This window comes from Sturnira hondurensis, unplaced genomic scaffold, assembly GCF_014824575.4.
Source record: "Sturnira hondurensis isolate 20B ecotype Veracruz unplaced genomic scaffold, ASM1482457v3 Scaffold0021765, whole genome shotgun sequence".
NCBI lineage: Eukaryota > Metazoa > Chordata > Mammalia > Chiroptera > Phyllostomidae > Sturnira > Sturnira hondurensis.
The window spans coordinates 607,064-631,097 of NW_028094396.1; the positions used below are offsets into that span (position 1 = coordinate 607,064).

At 44.7% G+C, this 24,034-nt stretch overlaps 1 protein-coding gene across 3 annotated transcripts in view; it reads left to right on the plus strand.

The window, feature by feature from the left end:
* KALRN (kalirin RhoGEF kinase) overlaps positions 1-24,034 on the plus strand; it is a 706,454-nt gene that overhangs the window by 564,183 nt on the left and 118,237 nt on the right. For all 3 annotated transcript variants that reach the window (XM_037033686.1, XM_037033687.1, XM_037033688.1), the window contains exon 34: positions 8,965-9,211. In XM_037033686.1, coding sequence (XP_036889581.1) covers positions 8,965-9,211 — 247 coding nt within the window. The remainder of the gene's footprint in view (positions 1-8,964; positions 9,212-24,034) is intronic.

Genomic DNA, 24,034 nt, shown 5'->3' on the forward strand with positions numbered 1-24,034 from the left:
CTCACACTCCTTCCTGGATCTTACATTCTGATGTGCAATATGACAAGAAAAAAGTTAGCAAACAAGACAACACGTTAGTGATAAGCACTCAAGAAAATTAAATAGGATTATATGTCAGGAAGTAAATATAGAAACTGCTCTGCTCACAGAATACTAAAACTGGATGGGGTCCTGAAGTCCATTTTCCTCATCTTAAGCGTGAGGAAATTCAGGTATGGAGAAGGGAAGGGCTTTTGCCAACGTCACATGAGGGCGAACCCGCACCAGCAGCCAGGCCTCCAGATTTCTGCTCCTGCATTCTCCCCACTACTACCCACAGTGCAGTTCATGATACCTACCCTGACTGTGGACCATTCTCCATGCCTCTCTGTGGTTGCCCCCTTCCTTTCAGCAGCACAGGAAACAACAAAACCAATTAGCTCCTCAGTGGCAGTCAGTAGCAGCCCAGCTCCAAGGACAAAGACAGAGCAAATCCTCAGTTTTAGTTTGACTCAGCAGCTCCACGGGCCACTGCCATGCAAACTGAAGGTGTCCCAGAGCCCCACAGCAGTGTTCCCCAGTGCCCAGACATCGCTTTCCACCTGCCTCGAAAATTCAATCCGAGATAAAAACTGCATCGAATGTGTGCAAAGGCACATGGTTTCTGGAATCTGAGTTTCACCGTAGTGCAGGGACAGGGGTGCACAGGGACGGACTTTGGGGCCACTCCACTGGGGCATCGTCGGTGACTTGGGGCTTTCTCGAAGCTCATGAAGTGGTCCTGGGGCAAAACCAGAAGTAGCATCCACCCAGCGCCCCCTCTTGTTCCTTCCAAGCAGTGTGTCTCCCTGGGACAGTTTCAGGGTGTTTTCCCTCTGCATTGTTGACTTGGGTGACAGGTTATTGTTGATGTTGTTATTAATTTCATTATAAAATGACTCTTACGTGAGAAGTATTGAGCAATACTGGAAACGGGAAAGGGGGCGGGATTATCCAGAGTTACCTGCCCAACCAAACCAGTCTTACGTGTTGAGGAATTTCTTTCCTGTTAGTTTCTCATTCGTTGTTAAGTTCTTCACAGTCATATATGCAACTTCATTTCTTCTTCTTCTTTACTTTGTAAGCCCTTATGAAGCTTTATCAAGATCTAATAGCCACATAATTAAATATTCACTTAGTGGGTATATCATAACCATTCCCATTAGATTTTTCTGTTAGATTTTTTTTTGTAATTTAGCTTCAGGGGGATTTTCTGTTACAGTTAAGTTTTTCTCGTTAAAAAAAAATGCTGCTATAAACATCTCCATGCTTAAAGCATGTGAGTATAGTTGCATGACATTCCCATGCTGCTTCTCATTTTGGGGGGAGCTGGAAGGGAGTCATACACACAATCTGCTTTGAGATGCTACCTAATGATATACAGTTAATCTCTGACAGGGGGACTCTGGGCACTGGCAACAGGTGCAGGGGGAGAGAAGCACAGTCTGCCCAGGAGTTGGGAGACCTCAGTGCCCTTTAAATCGTGCCAAGCATGCACCCTGCAGCTTCACATTCTCCTAAGGCTGACTCTGGCCTCCCACTTTAGTTAACATTCCTACGTGGATGTTAATTCAGAGAACTTTGTGCCTTGAACTGGCTGAGCGTTGTAAAGGAATTAGAGCCATGGAGCTGGGGGCAGGCAGCCAGGAGAGGAGGAGAGGTCTGAGTTGTCTGGTGGGTGATGCAGTGTCAGTAACGACACTCCCAGTGGTCATCGGCTCCGGTGGCAGGCATCGTGGGCGCTTAAGGGACTCATGGGAGAGGGGCTTCTTCAGATGGAAGGTGTATGGAAAGCAACAGGAAGTGAAAAGACAGGAGTGAATCTTCATCTTTCATCAAGGGACCTGGGGTTACACACCCTCTTGTTTTAATAGGCAAAGCACGTACTTGACTTGGGAGACCTTTAAAGGCATCACCCATCCTAGACAGCCTTTGGGCCGGTTCTTTTAGCTGGCTTGGGTTAGGGCAAGATTCCATTCAGATTATAAAAAAGGGCTCACTTGGTTGGAGCACTGTCCCATGCACCAGAAAAGGGTGTAGGTTTGATTGTGGATTTGATTCCTGGTCAGGGCACATACCTTGGTTGCAGGTTCAATCCCAGTTAGGGTGTGTATAGGAGGCAATCAATTGATGTCTCTCTCTCTCTCTCTCTTTCTCTCTCCCCCTCTCGCCCCCTCCCCCCCTTCCTTTCTCTCTAAAATCAATAAACATGTCCTCAAGTGAGGATTTTTTTAAAAAAGGAACAAACTCTGGTTCATTTCCATAATAATTGTCATGCCTATATACATCTGGTAGAGTCTATTCCCAGATATTGCACCATCAAAATTGATTACTTTTTTATTTCTTCTCTATTTCTAACTCAAATGTAAATGATATTAACTAATACCTCTAGAACTTATTTCTTTTAAACGTTTGGAGAGCTAACTCTGCTTAAGGCACTGTCCTAAGTGCTTTAACAGTTGAATCTCGTACAATCTTTGCAGCAGCTTTTGAAGCAGATGCTGTTGTGATTGCCACTCTACCCCCGAGGAAACTGGAGCCAAAATGTTAAGTAACTTGCCCCTGGCCACTCAGCCAGGGAGGGGCTCCAGAGTCCATGCCCTTAATCACTAGACTCAGCTGCCTGGGGAGGATGGGGTGGAGGCGCAGAGGCAGAAGCTGGGCCCTGAATGGGCCCCAGTAGACTGCCAGGTGGGGTACTATCCTCTCCTCTCTAAATGTCGCTGGAAAACCCACAGGGAGAAATCTGTTCTTTTTCCATGACGTGGAAGTGCTTAGGGATAATCTAGCTCACGCTGTTTATGCAAGAAGGAGGTTCAGTTAATCCCCAACTAAGAACCAAGCAAAAATGGACCTGACTGAAAGCCGTCATCCCTGGCAAACCTGAGTAAGAACAGAGGGTGGGTATTCAGCCTCCTCTTTATAACTTGCGTGCAGTCATAGGTGCTGGGGAAAAGGCATCTCACCCCACTGCAGAGCAGGAGGAAAGTGAGCACGTGAGGAGCAACCTCTGGCCCTCAGGAAGCAGGACCAGGGGTGGAGGACAGAAGCTACCCAGGGATTGGGCAGCAGGAGAACAGGCTCCCCCTGGACAGGCCGGGACCCAGAAAGAATCAGGTGATGACTCAACAGCAGGCAACTGGAGGAAATCCAAGTAGCACTTAGCATCCAGAAGGCTTAGTCAGGGTCCTAGGAAGCTTCCAGGAAGGAGCCATGCATGTCAGAGGCTCAGCAGGAAAGGCCAGGCTCTCTGCTGGGGTAGCGCGGGTGCTGAGAGGGGCATGAGGTGAGGGGTGGCCACAGATCCCAGGGTCCAGGTCAGAGGAGACCCAGGCACGCCAGACCTCATGCTGCCAGTTGTGCTGCCCACTGCAGGCTCCCAGAGTTTCCTCAGGAGAAATAAGTTTGGTTTTAGAATCTGAAGTAGGATTGAACTGAGAGTTTGGAAGTTAAGCATCCATAGTAAATAGTTTTAAAATATACAGTAAAACCATGATGCACCCTCAGAGTTTTGAACAGAGAGTAACACCTTCTCTGGCCTCTGTGGGGTCAGCGACGGGGCTGAGGACGCCCATCAGGTGGGAACATGGCTCATTGAAAGAATAGCCTGGGAGCTGATAGAAGAGACCCAAACATAAATCATCAAAAGATTTTTTTAAAGCTACTTGGGGGGATCATCCTAGAGAAATCAGAGACCCTGCTAAAGGAGAAAAAAAGTTGTTTTTACCTTTAGGTTAGTAAAAAGGGTCTACTCAGCAGGGCCTGCTTTTTTCTTGAGAAATATTTAGAGGAAGAGAGGCCGTGGTTATAGGTTTGTCTATTTTTTTTTTTTTTGAGGACTACCATAACTCAGTGAAGAGCGTGACAGCTACAGTGCTGGGAAAGTAAGCAAGCTGGCCATATGCCCAGTCTACAGGGGGTGACTTCCAAAGGAAACCTGTAGGTCAAAGAGGGAGGCGGAGATCCTACAATATTTATGGTCAGACCACCGGTGACAAGAGGCAGAGCGGGTGGTTAAAAGGAGGGGCTGGGGACACAGAGGAGGTTTTTAAAGTAATCCAAGTTTAGAGCCATGAAATGGGAGAACGGGGAAGGGGGAAGGAGAAAGGATGCATCAGAGAGGTAAGAGTGAAGAGTGGTTAGGGGAAGGCTTGGCATACTCAGGAGGAAGTAGATGTTCAAGGAATTGACAATTAAAGATAAAGCCAATTTAAAACAAGTCAGAATGTGGGGTGGATAGATAGATCGATATAGAGAGAAGACAGAGGGACCTTGGCGCTGCCTCCACTGTGGATGCCTCTACCCAGGGAGAGATCAAGGGGCTGGCCAGTCAGCCCAGTCAGGAGGCAAGGAGGGTGAATAACAGTGGTTTTCCAGCTCCATCACATCTGTGTCTCCATGACTAAATAAGTCGAGCAGGAAACAAGTGAGAGGCAGCACCAGCCCATGCAAGAAGACTTGTGGGAAGGAAGGCTCAGCCAGAAGAAAAATTAGAAAACATAAAGGGGTCTCTCTAACAAGGTGTTGAAAAGAAAGCCAGCCCTGGCTGGTTTGGCTCAGTGGATTGAGTGCCAATCCACGAACCAAAAGGGTCGCCGGTTCAATTCCCAGTCAGGGTACATGCCTGGGTTGCAGGGCAGGTCCCCAGGTGGGGGCATGCAAGAAGCAATTGATCGATGTTTCTCTCTCAAATTGATGTTTTTATTCCCTTTCCTTCCCCTCTCTCTAAAAATAAATAAACGACATCTTAAAAAGAAAAAGAAGAAAAGGAAAAGAAAGCCAAATGTGGAGAATGCTATGTGGTCCTAACAGGGAAAATTAGACAACAAATATGCCAAGAAATATAAAATAGAAATCTAAAAATGTGCAAAAGAGGACATTTAAACAGTTCTTAAAGGGCCGTGAGGAAGAAAAGAGGTCAGACAAAATGGAGATGCGGCTTGCAGTTTTCCACAACTGCAGTTGGATAAAACCTATTTAAATTCCTGGGAGCAGAGACTCAGTTCAGGGAGGGAAGTGGGGGCTTCCTGAACCTGCCAAGGGTTGGAGGGTGGTAAAGGGGAGGAAAGTAAGAGTGAGGACATGTTCACTGGCCCTTTCAAAATGGAAAGAAGGGGAAGAGAAAATCATGGCTCTGGGCTCTACGGGACAGGAGACCAGCTGACACACACCAGGACTGGTCAGATGAGGAAACACGCACGCACATTTCTAAGAAACTGATAATTCAGTATCTGTGCAGGAATTTGGTTTTTGTGGATTAATGGGGAGAGTACTCTGTGTCGGTCAATAGGTGGTGTGACTCAGCCCAGTCCAGGAGAAGGCTTCAGGCATGAACCATGAATGAATTGTGCTTGAGGACTGCGAATAAAAGTCTTTTAAGTGTGCCAAGATTCCTCGGAGGTCTTTGGCCCCTCTGTCTTTGACATCTCTCACCCCCCACCCTCGCCCACTGACAGGAGCTCTTAGAACTTTCCAGTTCTTATTCCAGTTGTATGTTCTTCTAAGTGTGAACACTGATTTTTCCTGGGCACCCTTAGGCTTCCTTGTTGCTCTGGGGAGAGGGTGAGGAGGGACTATTTCAGGGCCACCCCTGTCTGGCCACTAACTCACATCTCTTAAACCCCTCAGCTGCCCCGCTTTGAAATTCCCTTATTGCCCTGGGCTGGGGCCCTGGTTAGTAGATCTCTGTGATCACTCACTGAGGTGAGGCGAACCAGACATTCATCGTTCATCTAGCATAATGGTTTTTGCTAGATCTAAAGCTTGAACACAGAGACATCACCCACTGACCACCTTTCTTCCTTCCATTTCCTTCTTTGTTATCGGGACTGAGCAGACTCCGGGAGGCAAACTCCACCATCTAGTGGTGTTTCCAGGAGCAGGATCATTGAATGGTAGCAGCACACAGCCTGGCTCTTTATCCTCCCCTAACCCCTGCTCCAGACCCCAACCTGGTAGTCAGTCTGGCTGTAATTTGACCTAGGGGACAGTGGGTCTTGTATCTGGGCGACTTGCTGGGCTGTGTGTAGCCAGAGTCTGTCTGCTCTGCCTCAGCAGTCTGCAAAGGGGCTGCAACTTGCCTCTGAGGTCATGTGCACGCTTTGCCCCAAGAAAGAACCCTGAGCACATGAGCTGGCACAAAGGAACAACTGCACCGAGGCTTACAGGCTCAGTGACAGAAATTCTCAGAAGGAATATTCATGGCCATCTAGGCCAGCATTCTATGAACAGTCTATTAATGGAAAGTGGAATCGATTTTGTGGGATGCCACCAGACAATTGAGACCCCCCAAAAAGAGTTATCAGAGAGAAACTTGTGTTTCAGTGATACCACTATTCATACATAGTGCAGACTCGTCAAGATGAAAAATGTTTCTTACAGAGGATTGCAGTGCAGTCCAAAAAGTTTGAGAAACCTAATGTAGGCCAAGCAAACCCCGAGAGGACCAGTAGCTCAGGCCACTGACGTCTTCTTCTCTCATCCGCCTCGCCTCCCCTCCAACCACAAGCATACCTACAAGCAGTTGTGTGATTTGCCCTGTGTGTGCTTTAGGGACCGGGATTTGCAGTTGAGGTCTGAGTTCAAGTCCAACTGGGTGACAATGGGAAACCATCCAAGCGATGTTTCTCAGACAATTCCCAGACAAAAACCCCTTTTCAGAGTTGGGGTCCTTGTTAAAAATATGCATTTGGGGCCCTGACGAGTGTGGCTCCGTGGGTTGGGTGTCATCCCACAAAGTGAAAGGTTGCTGGTTCGGTTCCTGGTCAGGGCACATGCCCGGGTTGTGGGTTCGGTCTGTAGTCGGGGAATACAGAAGAAAGAGGCAACCAACTGATGCTTCTCTGTGACATCCACGTTTCTTTCCCTTTCTCTAAAAAGAAATCTTTTAAAAAATATGCATGGGGGCCTTAACCAGGCCTCCTGAGTCAGGCAGCTGGGGCAAGGAAGGGGTTTAATAAGCTCCCAGGTGATCTTCATGCACATTTAGTGTTCCAACCATGGATCTTGACATTTCTGAGCTTAAACTTCTTGACATGTGAGCAATGATAATATCACCTGGTTATTGTGAGGCTCCAGTAGGTAGCAAATGTGACGGCGCTTTGGACACTGCAAGAGCCCTCTGCAGACCGGAGGCATTCCCATCCCACAACATCCTTCTCTCAATGACGCTTCAGGGAAAAGAGCATCAGGAGAGTGGGGCAGCGGGGGCTGTGCATTTAATGGGACCGGGAAAGCTAAATGGGGAAAAATGAGCCAACAGGCATGTTTTTTCTTCTCTTGTCTCTTTCCATCTCTCACCTCTGTCCTTCGGAAGTTCCTTCCTGATCCAATCCCAGCAGCAGCACCTTCCCACCGTGGGAACGTGTGCAGAGCGGACTCCCTGCTCTGTGACTGGTGGTGACGTGCCCTGCCACCACCAGTCTGGTGCATCACGTTAACCTTCTCAGGCCCATGTGACACGCAAGTTCCCTTGGTAGAAAACTCTCACAGGTCTCAATGCAGAGCTCTTGGTACTGGTGGGGCTGTTGATTCCTAACTCACTGTGATGTTTGAGTTCACCATTCTGTAGAAGCTCCCCTGAGCGTGTGCCACAGCTACACAACGTATCTGGACTCGTGCATTAGAACAGCTGCTAGCGCAGACGGTGCAGGCCCTGAAGGTTTAGATCGGGGCTGCGCAGACTGAAAGTGAGGTCCCGGAAGGTGGTTCAGGAGGCTTCCCCCTGAACCACTGTCAGAGTCGAACCTTAGAGAGCAGGCTATTGAGCTTCTCATTCCTCCCCTGCCCTTCTGCTCACTCTGCCCCTAAGGGCAACTGCTGTTCCAAGGGGGAGGCTTTGTGCTTAGCTCTATGAGGTGGGTTTTCATGGGGAAAATGAAAGTCCGTGTTTGGCTAGCAGAGGCTGTTCCTGTCTCCAGGTCACTGGTTCTGCCCCAGGATCAGTGCAGTGGGAAAGGCCGGCCTGGAGGGAGGACAGGATGGAGCACCAGTGATAGTCCCAAAGTACCATGTGACCCCTCTTCCCTACTGTCCGACCCCTTGGTCCCTGGTGGCTGAGCTCATGTCAAACAACTTGTTCCCCTTCCAGGCAGACAGAGTTCAGCTTGTGTCTTTGAATCGGAGCCTCATTCTCTCTTGTGTCACTGGTAGCCTCAGTTTTGTTTTGTTTTGTTTTAATGTTTTATTTATTGATTTTAGAGAGAGAGAGAGGAGAATGAAGGAGAGAGAGAAGCATCTTTTTCCACCTATTGATTTCCATTGATTTTTTTTTCTTATATGTGCCCTGAGCTGGGATTGAACCCAAAACCTCTGGCATATTGGGACAACACTCTCACCAACTGAGCAACTTGGTGGGGGCGTGGCAGCCTGCTTTATACTCCAGTGTGGTGTGAGGATGGGGAAGGTAGCCAGTGTTACAAGAAAGGCAGGTTTCTCTTCCATTGTTCCCAAACATCAACTAGAATCAAGTGACAGGGAGTGACATAGACACAGATGCTCAGGAAGAGTCTGAGGGTGGTTGTGGACAGACATGGGGCACAGGGTGGAGCCTGGGGACGAGGTGAAGGGACATATTGGGGAAGGGGTTTAAAGACACAATGGGCTGGAAGCTTGGCAAGGAAATAATGAAAGAACTCCAACCACAGAAGGAATTAGAATCAAAGCCCCGGTTTCTGGGCCAGCTCCAGAATGTTGCTGCAGTCAGAGTGGCTGAGTGATTCATTGGCAACACTAATTAGTTTTCTTCCCTTGTTTTCTTTCCTGTTCCCAACTCCCTTTTCCATCTTCTGCCTTCTTTCCCGAGTCCCGTCTTTTCCCTCTTTCCTTCCTCCCCTCCACCCTCTTCTCTGTTCTCCTGCATCCTTTCTTACCTTCCCTCTCACCCACCCACCCATCTCCTTCCTCCATGCCCTCACATTTTACCCCCATCCCCCCATCACCTCCAAGCTCTCTGGCGGATGCGAGTTGACCGTGGTCCTCCAGGACTTCAATGCTGGCCACAGCAGTGAGCTGACCATCCAGGTGGGACAGACGGTGGAGCTGCTGGAGCGGCCGAGTGAGCGGCCGGGCTGGTGTCTGGTGCGCACCACGGAGCGGAGTCCCCCACAGGAGGGCCTGGTCCCCAGCAGTGCCCTGTGCATCTCCCATTCCCGAAGCAGCGTGGAGATGGACTGCTTCTTCCCGTTGGTGAAAGGTAGGGATGACAGAGGGGAGGAGGGATGTGGACCAGACCCCCACTGGGGACTCTCGCCCCTCTAACTGAAGAACATCATGGAACTAACCTGTCTCATGAGCCTGTTTTGAGCTCGTGGGATTTCCCTGGGACCTGCTTGTGAAGAGAGCAGGGTGAGAACTTAAAAAGAGAGAGTGACTGAGTAGCCGTGTGACTTTGGAAAAGTTATTTAAGTTTTCGGACTCAGTTTCACCTTAAAAATGAAGGTCGAATTAGATGACTTCAAAGGTCTCTCCCAGCTCTCCCACTGTCTCACCCTGAGTTTAGAAAAAGTCCTCTTCCACCTGTGGCCAGAACGCCTGCTAGACTCCTCCTCTCTCCCGTGACCCACTCTCCCTCTCCACCGCTCCCTCTGCTCACTGACTGCCCCCCCCCCNCCTGCTCACTGCCCCCCCCCCCCCCCCCCCCCCCGCCAACCCCAGTGCTCATGCTGACACAGAGGAACCGAGCAAACCCAGGGTCGAATCTCTGCCAGGACCTGAGGCACTCATTTATATACCTTTGATGGGTAAATTATTAGAGCCGTGGCTTCTATTTTATATAGTTCTGTGTTTCTTCCACATGCTCGTTTATTCCTTTTCTCACACCAGGGAGACTCACCGGCTAGAACAGTGATTCTTCAAGGTGCAGGGTGCCTTTCTCTGACTGGCGTTTACTGTTCCCATTGCAGGAACTTCATCTGGTCCCTCTCCAAAGCCCGACTTCCTCCTTTTGTCCACCAGATGGCAATGGCAGGAGGTGTTATTAGCACTGCCCCACTTTTCATCAAGGCTCCCTGGTTTTTTTCCACTGGGAGAAAAAAAAGGAATAAAACTGATTCTTCTCCCTACACACGCACACACGCGTACATGTGCTCCCCTCCCCCAGTTTAGTCCTCTCCCTCTTTTCTCTGAGGACTAAGACAGGGCTGTTCTGGGAAGTTGTGTGGAATTTGGAACTGCCCGCGCAGCTCCTCAGTCCTTTGAAGTAGCCACTGGAGGAACTCATGGTAACAGGCAAGAGAAAAATCAGGGAAACAAGACTGTGGTTCTGTCTGAAGTTTCGAGAGAGAGAAACCAAGACACAAGGAGGTTAGAATTGAGAAGGTAAAATGAGATAATATACACGTGTGCAAAACACTTAGAACAGTGCCTGGCACTCGATACATTGACTTGTCATAAGTTATAGTTATTATATCATCTGTCATAGATTACCCAGCAAATTAAGTACAAAACTCTGCAAGTGCAGGCTAGGGACCCTGTGTCCAGAGACAAAACCAAGGACCGCAATTTGCTGGGAAAGGCTAATCCGTCAGAGCTGTCCGAGTGCAGGTGGGTCTGTGGGAAGGACTAGGCTTCAGAAGACCTGACACTTTTAAAAATAATTTTTCATTTTCCAGTCACAGCTGACATGCAATGTTGCATTACTTTCAGGTGTACGATACACTGACTAGACATTTCATAACTTACTAAGTGTTCACACCAATAAATCCAGTACCTACCTGACGCCACACGCAAGTATTAACGGTATCACTGGGTGCAGTCCCAGTGCCACACTTTCCGCCCATTTTTGAGTGACTGGCGACTGGGACCCCTTAATCCCCGCCCCTTGTGCACTCGTCCCCTAACCCCTCCCATGTGGCAGCCATTGGTTTGTTCTCTGTGTCTGAGTTCGTTCCCGTGTTGTTTATTCTGTATTTTAGAGTCCACATATACGTGAAATCATATGGTATTTGTCTCTGTCTGACTTATTTCACGCAGCATAATACCCTCTAGGTCAATTTATGTCATTGCAAATAGCAAGATTTCACTCTTTTTTAAAAATTATATTTTATTGATTGATTATGCTATTGCAGTTGTCCTGTTTTTCCCCTTTGCCCCCCTCTACCCAGTGCCCCCCACTCCCTCAGGCAATCCCCCCACCATTGTTCACGTCCATGGGTCATGCATATAAGTTCTTTGGCCACTCCATTTCCTATACTGTACTCTACATCCCCATGGCTATTCTGTAACTACCTATTTGTACTTCTTAATCCCCTCACCTCTACACCCACTTCCCCACACTCCTCCCATCTGGCAACCATCTGGTAACTAACTTCTTTTCTCTTGATGCTTTTAAGATTCTCTCTTTACCTTTAACCCTTGGCCTTTGAATTATGATGTGTCTTGGAGTGGGCCTCTTTGCATCCTTCATAACTGGGACTTTCTGTGCTTCCTGGATTTGCATGCCTACTTCCTTCACCGAATTAGGGGAGTTTTCTTTCACTATGTTTTCAGATAGATTTCCAATTTCTTGCTCTTTCTCTTCTACTTCTGGCACCTCTATGATGGTAATGTTGGAATGCTTGAAGTTGTTCTAGAGACTGTTTATACTGTCCCCATGTTTTTGGATTCTTTTTTCTTCTTGTTTTGCATGGTTGTTTGTTTCCTTATGTTCCAAATCATTGATGTGATTCTCAGCTTCATTCACTCTGCCGTTGTTTCCCTGTAAATTGTTCTTGATTTCAATTAGTGTATCCTTCATTTCTGAATGGATCTTTTTTATGCTGCTGAGGTCCTCACTAAGTTCTTTGAGCATCCTTATAACCAGTGGTTTGAACTCTGCATCTGATAGATTGCTTATCTCCATTTCATTTAGCCCCTTTCCTGGAGTTTTGATCTGTTCTTTCATTTGGGCCATGTTTCTTTGTCCGGTCCTTTTGGCAGCCTCCCTGTGTTTGTTTCTATGCATTAGGTAGAGCTGCTTTGACTCCCTGTCTTGGAAGCATGGCCTCATGTCCCTAGGTGTCCTGTAGGGCCGAGTGGCACAGCCTCTCCTATCACCCAAGCTGGGTACTTGAGCTGTGCCCTTTGTGTGGGCTGAGTACATCCTCCACTTGTAGTTGAGCCTTGGTTGCTGTTGACAGATCAATGGCAGGGATTTACCCAGGCCAATCAGCAGCAAGGACTGGCTGTGACCACTCACCAACAACCTCCGCTGTCTGTGGAGGATTAGCTGTGCAAGGGCAGGGCAGTGGTGCTCTGACGTGGTCTGTAGCTGCCCACTGGGTACACTGGCCATGGGATTTCCTGGGTGGTGCAGGCTAAGGTCAGCTCCCATCTGTGTTTTCCCCAGGGCGCCCTGCCTGAGCTGGAAAGCAATCTGAGATGGCTGCTACTTGTGCTGAGCTTGGAGATTCCCAGGCAAAGGCAAGCTGGGTTTCTAATCTGGCTGCTGCTAAGACTCACTGAAGTAGCTGTTGCTTCTTTGATAGGATTTAGGAGCCAAGACCAGCCATTCTTACAGAAAAGCAGCTTGTGTGAGCCCACAAGTAGGGTGGGACAGAGCTTCTGAGGATCTCCAAGGCAGGTCAAGCAGTTAGCTAGGTTGATGGAGTCTCAGATATGGTACCAGCTTACTGACTCTGTTGTGGGAGGATTTAACAAAGGGACGATGGCCTCTGCTTGCCATGATGCCAGACACTTCAGTTTCTCCCTTTATACCACTGGTGCCCTTCAAGCTGCTACCCTATTGTGTATATGTACACACACACATATATAGGGATATATATATATATATAATACATACACATATATATAGATATATAGATGTATAGATATACATACACACACCACCTCTCCTTTACCCATTCATCTACTGATGAACACTTAGTTTGCTTCCATGCTTTGGCTATTATAAATAATGCTACAGTGAACATATGGATGCATTTGTCTTTTCAAATTAGTGTTTTTGAGCTTCTTTGGATAAATACTAGAAGTAGAATTGCTGAGTCCTTCTTTGTTTCTTGTTATAGACTTTGTTTTAAAGTCCATTTTGTCAGATATACACATTGTTACCCCAGCTTGTTTTTCCTTTTCCATTTGCAGAAATATTTTCCCATCCCTTTACTTTCAGTGTGTGTGTGTCTTGATTTGAAGTGAGTTTCTGGTAGACAACCTTGTGGGTCTTGTTTGTTTTCTTATCCACTTGGCCACCCCATGTCTTCTGATTAGAACATTTAATCCATTTACATTTAAAGTAATTATTGATAAAGCCCTGACTGGTGTGTCTCAGTGGGTTGAGCATCCTCCTGCAAAGCAAAAGGTTGCCAGTTCAATTCCCAGTCAGGCCACATACCTGAACTGCAGGCTTGGTTCCTGGTTTGGTCCCTGGTGAGGACACATACAAGGGGCAACCTATTGATGTTTCTCTCCCTCTGTCCCTCCCTTGTATTCCCTCTCTCGAAAAATAAATAATGAACAGCTTACCTTAAAGTTTTTAAATACAATAAAGTAATCAATAGCTATGTAGTTATTGCCATTTTATTGTTCATATTTTTAATCTTTTTTCCTTCTTCTAATTCTTAAAGAAGTCCCTGTAACATTTCTTTTAATAACATTTCTTTTAATACCGGTTTGGTGGTGATAAACTTTTTCAGCTTTTCCTTGGTCAAGAAGCTCTTTATCTGCCCTTTCATTCTAAATGAAAGCTTTGCTGGGTAGATCATCTTAGTTGTAGGTCCCTGCTTTTCATCTACTTTGAGTATCTTGTGCCAGTCCCACTCCAGCCTGCAAACTCCGTTGAGAAATCAGCTGACATTCCTATGGGAACACTCTTATAGGTAACTAATTGCTATTTTCTTGTTGTTTTTAAGAGTCTCTCTTTGTCTTTAACCTTTGGCATTTTAATCATGATGTGTCTTGGTGTAGGCTTCTTTGGGTTCATGATGTTTGGGCCTCTGTGCATGTCCTGGACTTGTATGTCTATTTCCTTCACCAGATTAGGAAAGTTTTTTTGTCATTTCTTCAAATAGGGTTTCAATTCCTTTCTTCTCCTTTTGGTATCTCTGATGTGATGTGAATGCTGATATGCTTGATACTGTCTCAGGAGCTTCTTAAAGGATTCTCATTTTAATTTTCTTCTGTTTGCTGTTCTTATTAGGTGTTTTCTGCTACTTTGTCTTCCAAATGGCTAATTCAGCCTTCTGTTTCATCTAATCTACTGTTGATCCCCTTCTGTGTATTTTTCACATCAGTTATTGGATTCTTAATTTCTGTCTGGTTCTTCATGTTTTCTGTCTTCACATTTGTTTCTTATTTCTTGGTTAAGTTCTCACTGAGTTCGTCTACTCTGCCCCCTAAGTTCATTGAGCATCCTTATGACCAATATTTTGAACTCTGATTCTGGTAGATTGCTTGTCTCCATTTTGTTTAGTTCTTTTTCTGGTGTTAGTTTCTTTTCTCTCATTTGGGACATATTTCTTTGTCTTCTCATTTTGGCAGCCTCCCTGTGTTTGTTTACATATATTAGGTAGAGCTTCTACACCTCCTGGTCATAGTAGCATGACCCTATATAGTAGTTATCCTGTGGGACCCAGAGTCACAATCTCTTGGGTCACCTGAGCCACTGCTCCAGGTGTGTTCCTTGTATGGGTTGTGTGTGTACTCTCATTGTAGTTGAGCCTTGATTGCTATTGGCACATTGATGGGAGGGATTGACCCTCAGGCTGTTGAGGAAAGTGAGGAATGGCCGTGGCTACACAGAAAGAGCCGCTAAATCCATGGAACAGGAATCACTTCAGTTGGGCTCTGGTGCCTGCCAAGTCCACCCTTTGGGGGTGACCTGACAATTCTTGACCTAGGTCCACCCTTCCTGGCCTATGGCTGACTAAAATGTTTATCCCCTCCCTACTCCTGACCCAGCTGGGGTGCCTCTGTGTGCAGCTTGGAAGGAGCAAACCCAAGAGGGAGGAGCAGAGAGCTGTCAGAGTGGGTCTGTGATCCAGAGGTGAGAGGTAGAGACATTCTGGGCAAGAACCCAAGAGAGAAGGGAGGGAGTTGGTGGAGAGTTAACTGAAAATGGAGCTGAGGAGAAAGAATAGAAAATAGAGACTTGAGGGAAAGCAAGGAAGGAAGTTGTCCCAGAGCTTTCCAGCTAACACTGCTAGCCATCATGGCTTCTTAAAGGCAACAGCCACTACCTCCACCTCTTGCAGGGCCTGTCACCCATTTCCTTGGATCTTTTTATTTGCAAGTTCGTTCCTGTCTCTGCCAGCATAGACCTATTAGGCTGGGCCTTCAAATGGCAACCTGTGAGCTCTTACTGCCCTCTCACATGGAGCATCTCTGAGGGTTGTAACAGAGGTATTTGGTCTACTCATGCACCCGCCCCAGCTTGGAAAACCGCCTCCCTCTTTATCCAGGGCCTGCCCTGAGTGTTGGCCTCTTAGGGAAATTTCAGTAGCTGTTCCCTCTGTTTCAGCTGGTTGCCTGCTGGCCACCTGGCCTTCTCTGAGCAGTGATTTGTCTCCAGCAGCACTCCACCCTATCAAGTTATGCAGACTGGATTGAGAATGAAACACTCTTCTGGGGGTTGTGGAAAGGAGGACGTTGCCTCTTCCATGTTCCTGAAAATCAGAGTCTATTTCTTTTTCGATTCTTAGAGGGGAGCTAGTCCTCTTCATCTTTCCAGAGAGCACACGGAGACTCAGTGTTCCTGCAGGCTGTGAGAAGGCAGGCAGCATCTGTAGGGTGTGCTAATCGCCATGTCAGTGTTCAGGCGGCGACCATCAGCACCGGAAACGGAGGCAGAACCACGGGGTGTTAGCACCAAGGAGGGATCTGAGAGAACTGCTGGATGTGAGCTCTCACCCCTGGCTGCGTACAGTCATCCGGGAGCTTCACCAAATGACAGAACCCTGGCCCCAGGTAGCACAACTGGAATGAGAATCTCCAGGGTGGGGCCTGAGGGTCAGTGTTTTTGTCAATGCTCATTAACTGAATCTAAGGTTGAAAGCCACTGTATCAGCCCAGTTTCAGGGGCACTTTGGTCACAGGTGACTTCCCTGAAGCTGCAGGGGGGTTGGTGGCAGAGCTGGAGTAGAGCCAGGGTTCCACTCACTTTGGAGGATGGCGCCTCCCGAGAGACAAAGACTTTGTAGCGGTGGTTTTCAACTCTGTATGCATCTCAGAACCACCCAAAGGAGACTTTTGAAAATACTGATGCCTCACACACCACCCCAGACTAATTAATTTAGAGCCACCAAGCCTGGGCATCAGTATATTTCAAGTTCCTTGGCAATTCTGACATTCCATGAGAGTTGAGGGTCACTGCTTTATGAGTTTGGGACACACAGAGTGTCAGGCTTAGGAGATACTTAAAGATGTATTGAAAGGGTTAGTATGCAGATTGCATAAAGAACTCCTACAACTCAACAATTTAAAAAATGATTAAAAAACAAGCAAAGGGCTTGAATAGGCATTTCTTCAAAAATGTGCAAATGGCCAATAACCACATGAAAAGGTGCTCAACATTACTCTTCATTGGAAGAGGGTAAATCAAAACCACAGTGAAATACTACTTCATACCCATTAGGACAGCCATTATTAAATACACACACGGAGAAAGAAACAGGTTGGTGAGGATGCAGACAAATCGAAACCCTTGTGCATTGCTGGTGGGAAAGTAAAGTGGTGAATTGCTGTGGAATATAGTTTTTTCAAAAAATTAAAAATAGAATTACCATATGATTCAGCAATTTTACTTTTAGATATATACCCCAAAGCACTGAAAGCAGGGACTCAGAGTTATTTGTACATGTTCAGGGGGCATTGTACACAATAGTCAAAAGGTAGAAGCAACCCATTGCCCATCAATCAATGCATGGATAAACAGTATGTGGCATTTACACACAGTGGAATATTATTCAGGAATACCTGACATGGATAAACTTTGAAGACATTATGTTAACAGTGAAAAAAGCCAGACACAAAAGGACAGATACTACACAATTCCACTTATGTGAGTGAACTACCAAAGTCACGTTCATAGACAGAAAGTAGAATGGTGGCCACCAGGAGCTGGGGTAAGGGAGGAACGGGGAATTAGTGTTCGATGGGTACCGAGTTTCAGTTTTGCAAGATGAAAGACTTTGTGGAGGTAGATGGTGGTGATTGCACAACAATACAAATGTACTGAGTGCCAGTGAACTGCACACTTACAAATGGCAAAACTGGTATAAATCCTGGGTATTTCTGCACCAGGCTCCAAAAACTAGTCTAGGTTCTTCTTCACCCAACTATGTCGGGCATCTGTGTTCCTTTTCTTTTCCTGTATAGTTTCTTCCCTGGCCCCAGTTGAGTGCCTAGGAGAGCGATAAGGAAATGCCTCTTTGATTAGCTAAACCTAAACCAGGGCCAGGTAAGCTCCGGAAGCATATTTTCTGGAGGAGAGGGGCAGTGGCCCATGGTGGCCCTGGCTTGTTCATGGGGAGTCCTCTCCCATTGGGTCTCTTGATGGTTTCTGCTGTTGTCACCTAGCTGGCCTCAGGAACAGCTAACCCAGGCGGTGGTGGTGAAGGTGTAGAACAGTGGAGAAAACTTAGGCTCTGGAGGCATGTACTACCAACAGCCTGAAGATGCTGAGCAACTGTGATACTGTTGACTTGCGTTAAGTGTGTAGTCAATTCATAAAAATGCCGACATTTATTGAGCTTACTATGGACCAGGTTCTGGGTTATTGCCTTACTACTAATAATAGTAATATTTCTCTCATTTTACAGACCAAGACTTAGAAAAATAAAGGAACTTGCCCAAAGTCATATAACATAAAAGTGGTGAACCTAGATTTGAACTCAGGTCTGTTTCCCAAGGTCTCACTCTTTACTGCTGTGCTATATGACCTCCCAAGACTGAAGGCCTTTGAAAGATGTACTTGAGTTTATCATCCTTCCATCTGATTATGGCCCCCTGTATCTATCTAGCCAGTCTAGCTGGATGAAGACTATGAGAGCATGAGGCCCTACGTAGTGCCCTGTCACTCGCCCTCCCACCTCTAGCTTCATGTGCTCCCTTCCCGAGGAGCAATAGCAGCAATCAGACAGGTTTTGTCCTGTGGGTGCTTTGCTTACTAGAAAAATGTCTCTGGCTGGATCAGAACAACTTCACACAGCACGCTGTACAGCAGGCTGAACTGGTCCAGCTCTGAGAGCGGTCAGCCAGCTCCTGGAGCTGGTCCAGCCTGTCTAACAGATCTTCTGCAGGAAGGGAATTCCCTGAATTTTCTGCTGCCAGGAGCCAAAATGCTCCTTTCCTATCTCCTACACTATCAAATCCAGAAACTTACAGGCTCCTCCTGCCTGCCAACTCTGAAGAGTCTGCCAAAAATCAGTCTCTCTCTCTCTCTCTCTCTCTCTCTCACACACACACACACACACGCACACAATCACTCACTTGGCAGCATAATTCTGCATTAAGAACAATGATTCTCAGAATTTATTTTACTCCATAGTGCCTAACACAGGGCTTTACCACAGGAAGCTGAAAAATAATTGGAGGATGAATAGTGCCCAAACTTTTCCTTTCAGGTACGGAGTAACATGTTACAAACTACAGTGTACTGGTCCATACCCCTGCCCTCCTCACACAGCCACACATCTGTAACTGTCCAGCTGTAAAGTAGCCGCTTTGACATTCAAAACTCACTTCCTCATAGAACAAAATTACACGTGGGAGAGGGACGAGTGAGGGTGGGGAGAGGTTTCCACCCTAGTGCACAAAATTTACACAATAAAACATAGCTGTTCTTGACCAGTGTTTCCATTATAGTTAACAAAATAAAAGTAAAAAGATGAAAAACAGAATAATGTAGCTGAATAAAGTATGTTTGCAATAAAAATAGTGGTGTGGTAAAAATCACAATACCATTGCATAAGATTAACTGAAGTTGAATAACATGCAGCATTTGAATAAGAAATGTAATTAACTTGAGTGCTGGAACTTCTTGAAGATAGGTATGCTTAAAAATAGACGGAGATGTATTGGTAGAGATTCTAAAAGGAGCTCCTAAACATTTTTCTGATTATTCAAGAGTTAGAATTAAACTTTCTCCTTTTGTAATTGAATCACAGTGTTCCTTGATTAGATTTAATTTCCTTTCAGAACATTGGCTTTTAAGGGGTCTTGGAATGTTAGAATCGAAAAACACTTTAAGGAGGCACACAAGACCTCTCTGTACTAAGATGGTGGTGTAGTTAAACACATCTCATCTCTTTGCACAACCACATCAAAATTACAACTAAACTATAGAACAACTATCATTCAAGACCACCAGAAATCGAGTTGAAGGCAAGTCTGACAAATGGAATGAAAGAAACCACATTGAAACTGGTAGGAGGGGTGGAGATGCAAAGTGGGCTGGTCCCACACCTGTGTGTGGCAGATAAAAGCCTGGAGGGAAATCTCAGGAGCAAAGGGTCTTAGCAGTCCTGAGAGGAGTTTGTAGTGATACAAGCCCAGCTAAAGAAAATAGAAAAACCTCAAGTACAACCCAACCCTACATCTAAAATAACTAGAGGAACAACAATAAACAAAGCTCAGTGAGAGTAAAAGGAAGGAAACAATCAAGATCAGAGCAGAATTAAATGTCATAGATACTGGAAAAAAAACAATTAAAAAAATCAATGAATCCAGGAGCTGGTTCTTTGAAAAGATAACCAAAATAGACAAACATTTAACTAGATCATAAAGAAAAAAAGAGAGAGGACCCAAATAAATATCAAAAATGAAAGGAAAAATAACAACTGATACCACAGAAATACAGAGAATTACAAGAAATTACCATAAATGACTGTATGCCAATAAATTGGACAACCTGGGCAAAATGGATACATTTCTGGAAACATACAATCTTCCAAATCTGAATCAAGAAGCAGCAGAAAACCTGAATAGACTGATAACCCACAAAATTGAAACAGAAGTCAAAAAACTCCTGACACACAAAAGCCCTGGACCAAATGGCTTCACAGACAAATCCTACCAAACATTCAAAGAATTAACACCTATCCTCAAACTATTCCAAAAAAATCAAGAAGAGGGAAGACTCCCAAACTCTTTTTACAAGGCCAGTATTATCCTAATTCCAAAACCAAATAAAAACACAACAAAAAAAGAAAATTACAGGCCAATATCTCTGGTGAACATAGATGCTAAAATCCTCAACAAAATATTGGCAAACACATCCAGCAATACGTGAAAAAGATCATACACCATGATCAAGTAAGATTTATTTCAGGGATGTAAGGATGTTACCATATTTGCAAATCAATAAACGTAATACGTCGCAAAAAAAAGGAAAGACAAAAATCACATGATCATATCCATAGATGCAAAAAAGGCGCTTGATAAGGTACAGCATCCATTTATGATAATAAAAAAAAAAAACTCAGCGAAGTGGGAACAGAAGGAGCATTCCTCAACATAATAAAGGCCATATACGACAGACCTACAGTCAACATCACATTCAATGGGCAAAAACTAAAAGTGTTTCTATTAAGATCAAGAACGAGACAAAGGTGTCAGCTTTTGCCACTCTCATTCAACGTAGTACTGGGAGTTTTAATCACAGTGATCAGAAAAGAAGAAGAAATAAAAGGCATCAAAATTGGAAAGGAGGATGTGAAACTGTCATTATTTGCAGGCAACATGATAGTGTACATAGAAAACGCTATAAATTCCAGCAAAAAACTACTCAACCTGGTAAGTGAATTCGGCAAAGTAGCTGGCTACAAAGTCAGTATTCAGAAATCAATGATATTTTCACCAAAAATGAACTATCAGAAAGAGAAACTAAGAAAAAACTCCCATTTACTATAGCAATAACAGCAACAAAAAAGTACATAAGAATAAATTTCACCAAAGATGTGAAAGACCTATACTTGGAAAACTACAGCACACTGAAGAAAGAAGTTGAGGAAGATACAAATAAATGGAAACATATACCATTTTCACAGATTGGAAGAACTAACATCATTAAAATGTCCATATTACCCAAAGCAATCTCTCGAATCAAAGAAATTTTCATCAAAATACCAATGGCATATTTCACAGATCTAGAACAAATTATACAAAAAATTATATGGAATCAAAAAAAAGAAAACCCCCAAACAGCCTCAGCAATCTTGAGGGAAAAAAAGTACAAAGTTGGGGGCATCATAATACCTGATATCAAACTATATTACAAGGCCACTGTAATCAAAACATTCTGGTACTGGCATAAAAATGGACATGTAGATTAATGGAACAGAATAGAGTTCCCAGAAATAAACCCATATCTCTATGGTCAATTAATATTTGAAAAAGGGGAAATGAGCATATAATGGAGTAAAAATAGTCTCTTCAATAAAAGGCATTGGGAGAACTGGCCAGGTACATGCAAAAAAAATTTTAAAAGAGACTAGACTACCAACTTACACCATACACCAGAATAAACTCAAAATGGATTAAAGACTTCAAAATTAAGATACCATAGGAGTCCTAGCAGAAAACATAGGCAGTAAAATTTCAGATATCTTTTGTAGCAATATTTTTACTGATATATATTCTAGGGCAAAGGAAATAGAGGAAAAAATAAACAAGTGGAACTATATCACACTAAAAACTTTCTGCATGGCTGAAGAAATCATCATCAAAATTAAAAGGGAACTGACTATATGGGAGGTCATATTTTCCAATGACATATCAGACAAAGGCCTAATCTCCAAAATATACAAAGAACTCTTGTGATTCAAGACCAAGAAGACAACCAATCTGATTAAAAGATGGGCAAAGGACCTGAATAGACAATTCTCCAAGGAGGACATACAGATGGTCCATTGATATATGAAAAGATGCTCAACATCACTAGCCATCATAGGGATGCAAATTAAAACCACAATGAGATATCACTTCAACCTGCCAAAATGGCTATCATTTAAAGTCAACAAACAACCAGTGCTGGTGAGGATGTGGAAAAAAGGGAACCTAGGTGCACTGTTGGTGGGAAAGCAGACTGGTACAGCCACTGTGGAAAACAGTATAAAATTTCCTCAAAAAACTAAAATAGAGTTGCCTTTTGATCCAGTGATTCCACAGCTTGGAATATATCTGAAGAACCCTGAAACACAAGTTGAGAAGGACTATGCACCCTATGTTCACAGCAGCACCGTTTGTAATAGCCAAGAGTTAGAGACAGCCTAAGTTTTCATCAGTAGATAAGTGGATTAAAAAACTGTGGTGCATTTACACAATGGAATACTACACAGCAGAAAAAGAATTTCTACCTTTTGCAACAGTGTGGATGGAATTGGAGACTGTCATGCAAAGTGAAATAAGCAAGTCAGTGAAAGACAAATACCATATGATCTCACTTGTAAGAGGAATCTAATGAACAAAATAAATTAATCAGCAAAATAGAACTAGTACATAGAATCACAGAATGGACTGACAGAAGTAAGAAGGGAGATGGTGGGAGGACTCTTTGGAAGAAGGCGAAGGCATTAGCCAAGGAACATACGAGGTCTGTCCAGAAGGTATCCAGCCATGTAATATGAAAAACACATTTGTTGAAGAAGATACAAGATACAAGAAACATTGTACATAGGACAATGACACCTCAGTTTCCTTCAAAGTAGGCACCTTGAGGCCTCACACAGTTCTACCAATTGCCATCAGCTGCCCTGTTGTATTTTCCTAAGTCTCATTAATGGTCTGAAATGTCTTCCCTTTCAAAGGCGATTTTAGTTCTGAAAAAAGCCAGAAGTCACAGGGTACCAAATCTGGACTGTAGAGGGGCTGAGTTACCTGGGTGGATTGATGTTTTACAAAACACCCCTGAACTAGATGTGGTGTGTGAGTGGGTTCATGGCCATAGCTGCAATTTTCTGAATCATCCAAATAGTTTCCATGGAGAAATGTTCAAGCTTAACACAAAATGTGATGTTCTACTTGATCAGTCAGTTTGAATGCGATGGCCACACAGTAAACATGCTCACTCAACAGTGTCTACCACCCACTGACTGGTATGGGGAAGTCATTGCTCACACACGTGCATGCCAGTCCTCTCTCCTTGGCTGCCAGGTTGTGTCAATGCCATGCAAACCATTCTCATTATATTAACAATGACTGGACTTTTTCCAGACAAACCTCATATATGAAGGAACCATGGACATGGACTACAGGGTGGGAATTGATTACGGAAGCAGGGAGCAGGCTGGGTGGAGGGTGGCAAAGGGTAAAATCATTGTAACAACTGTAAAACAAAAAAAAATAAAGTAAGATAGACAGATATGTATTGGTAGAGATTCTAAAAGAGCTGCTGTCATTTTTCTGAATTTTGAAGAGTTAGAATTAAACTTTCTCCTCTTATAATTGAACCAAAGTGCTCCTTGATTAGATTTCATTTCCCTTGTGAACATGGACTTTTAAGCAGTCTTGGAATCTTAGAATGGGAAAGCACTTTAAGGAGGTACACAAGACCACTGTGTACTAAGATGGCAACATAAATACCATTTGCCCCCTCACACAACCACATCAAAATTACAACTAAACTACAGTAAAATCATCATTAAGAACCACAAGGGTCTTGAAGTTCTACAACTATTGTTGCCAATAGTTGTTGAAGCTCAACTAGAAGAGGAGGGTGTACACAGCCCACACAGTGGGCACACCTCAAGTACCCACCTTAGGTGATAGGGGAGGATGTGCCACTGTAGCCTATGGGACACCTCCTACTTTAGGCCACTCTACCAAGCCAGGGAGTTGTAGCAGCTCTACTTAATACACATTATAGAAACAGACACAGGGAGGCTGCCAAAATAAGGACACAAAGAAACATGGCCTGAATGAAAGAACAGAACAAGACTCCAAATAAAGAACTGAATAAATTGGAGACCAGCAATCTACTAGATGCAGAATTCAAAACACTGGTTGTAAGGATGCTCGATGAACTTAGAGGAAGAGTAGATTAACTCAGAACTTCTACAGCATAAAAACGGATATTGAAACCATAAAA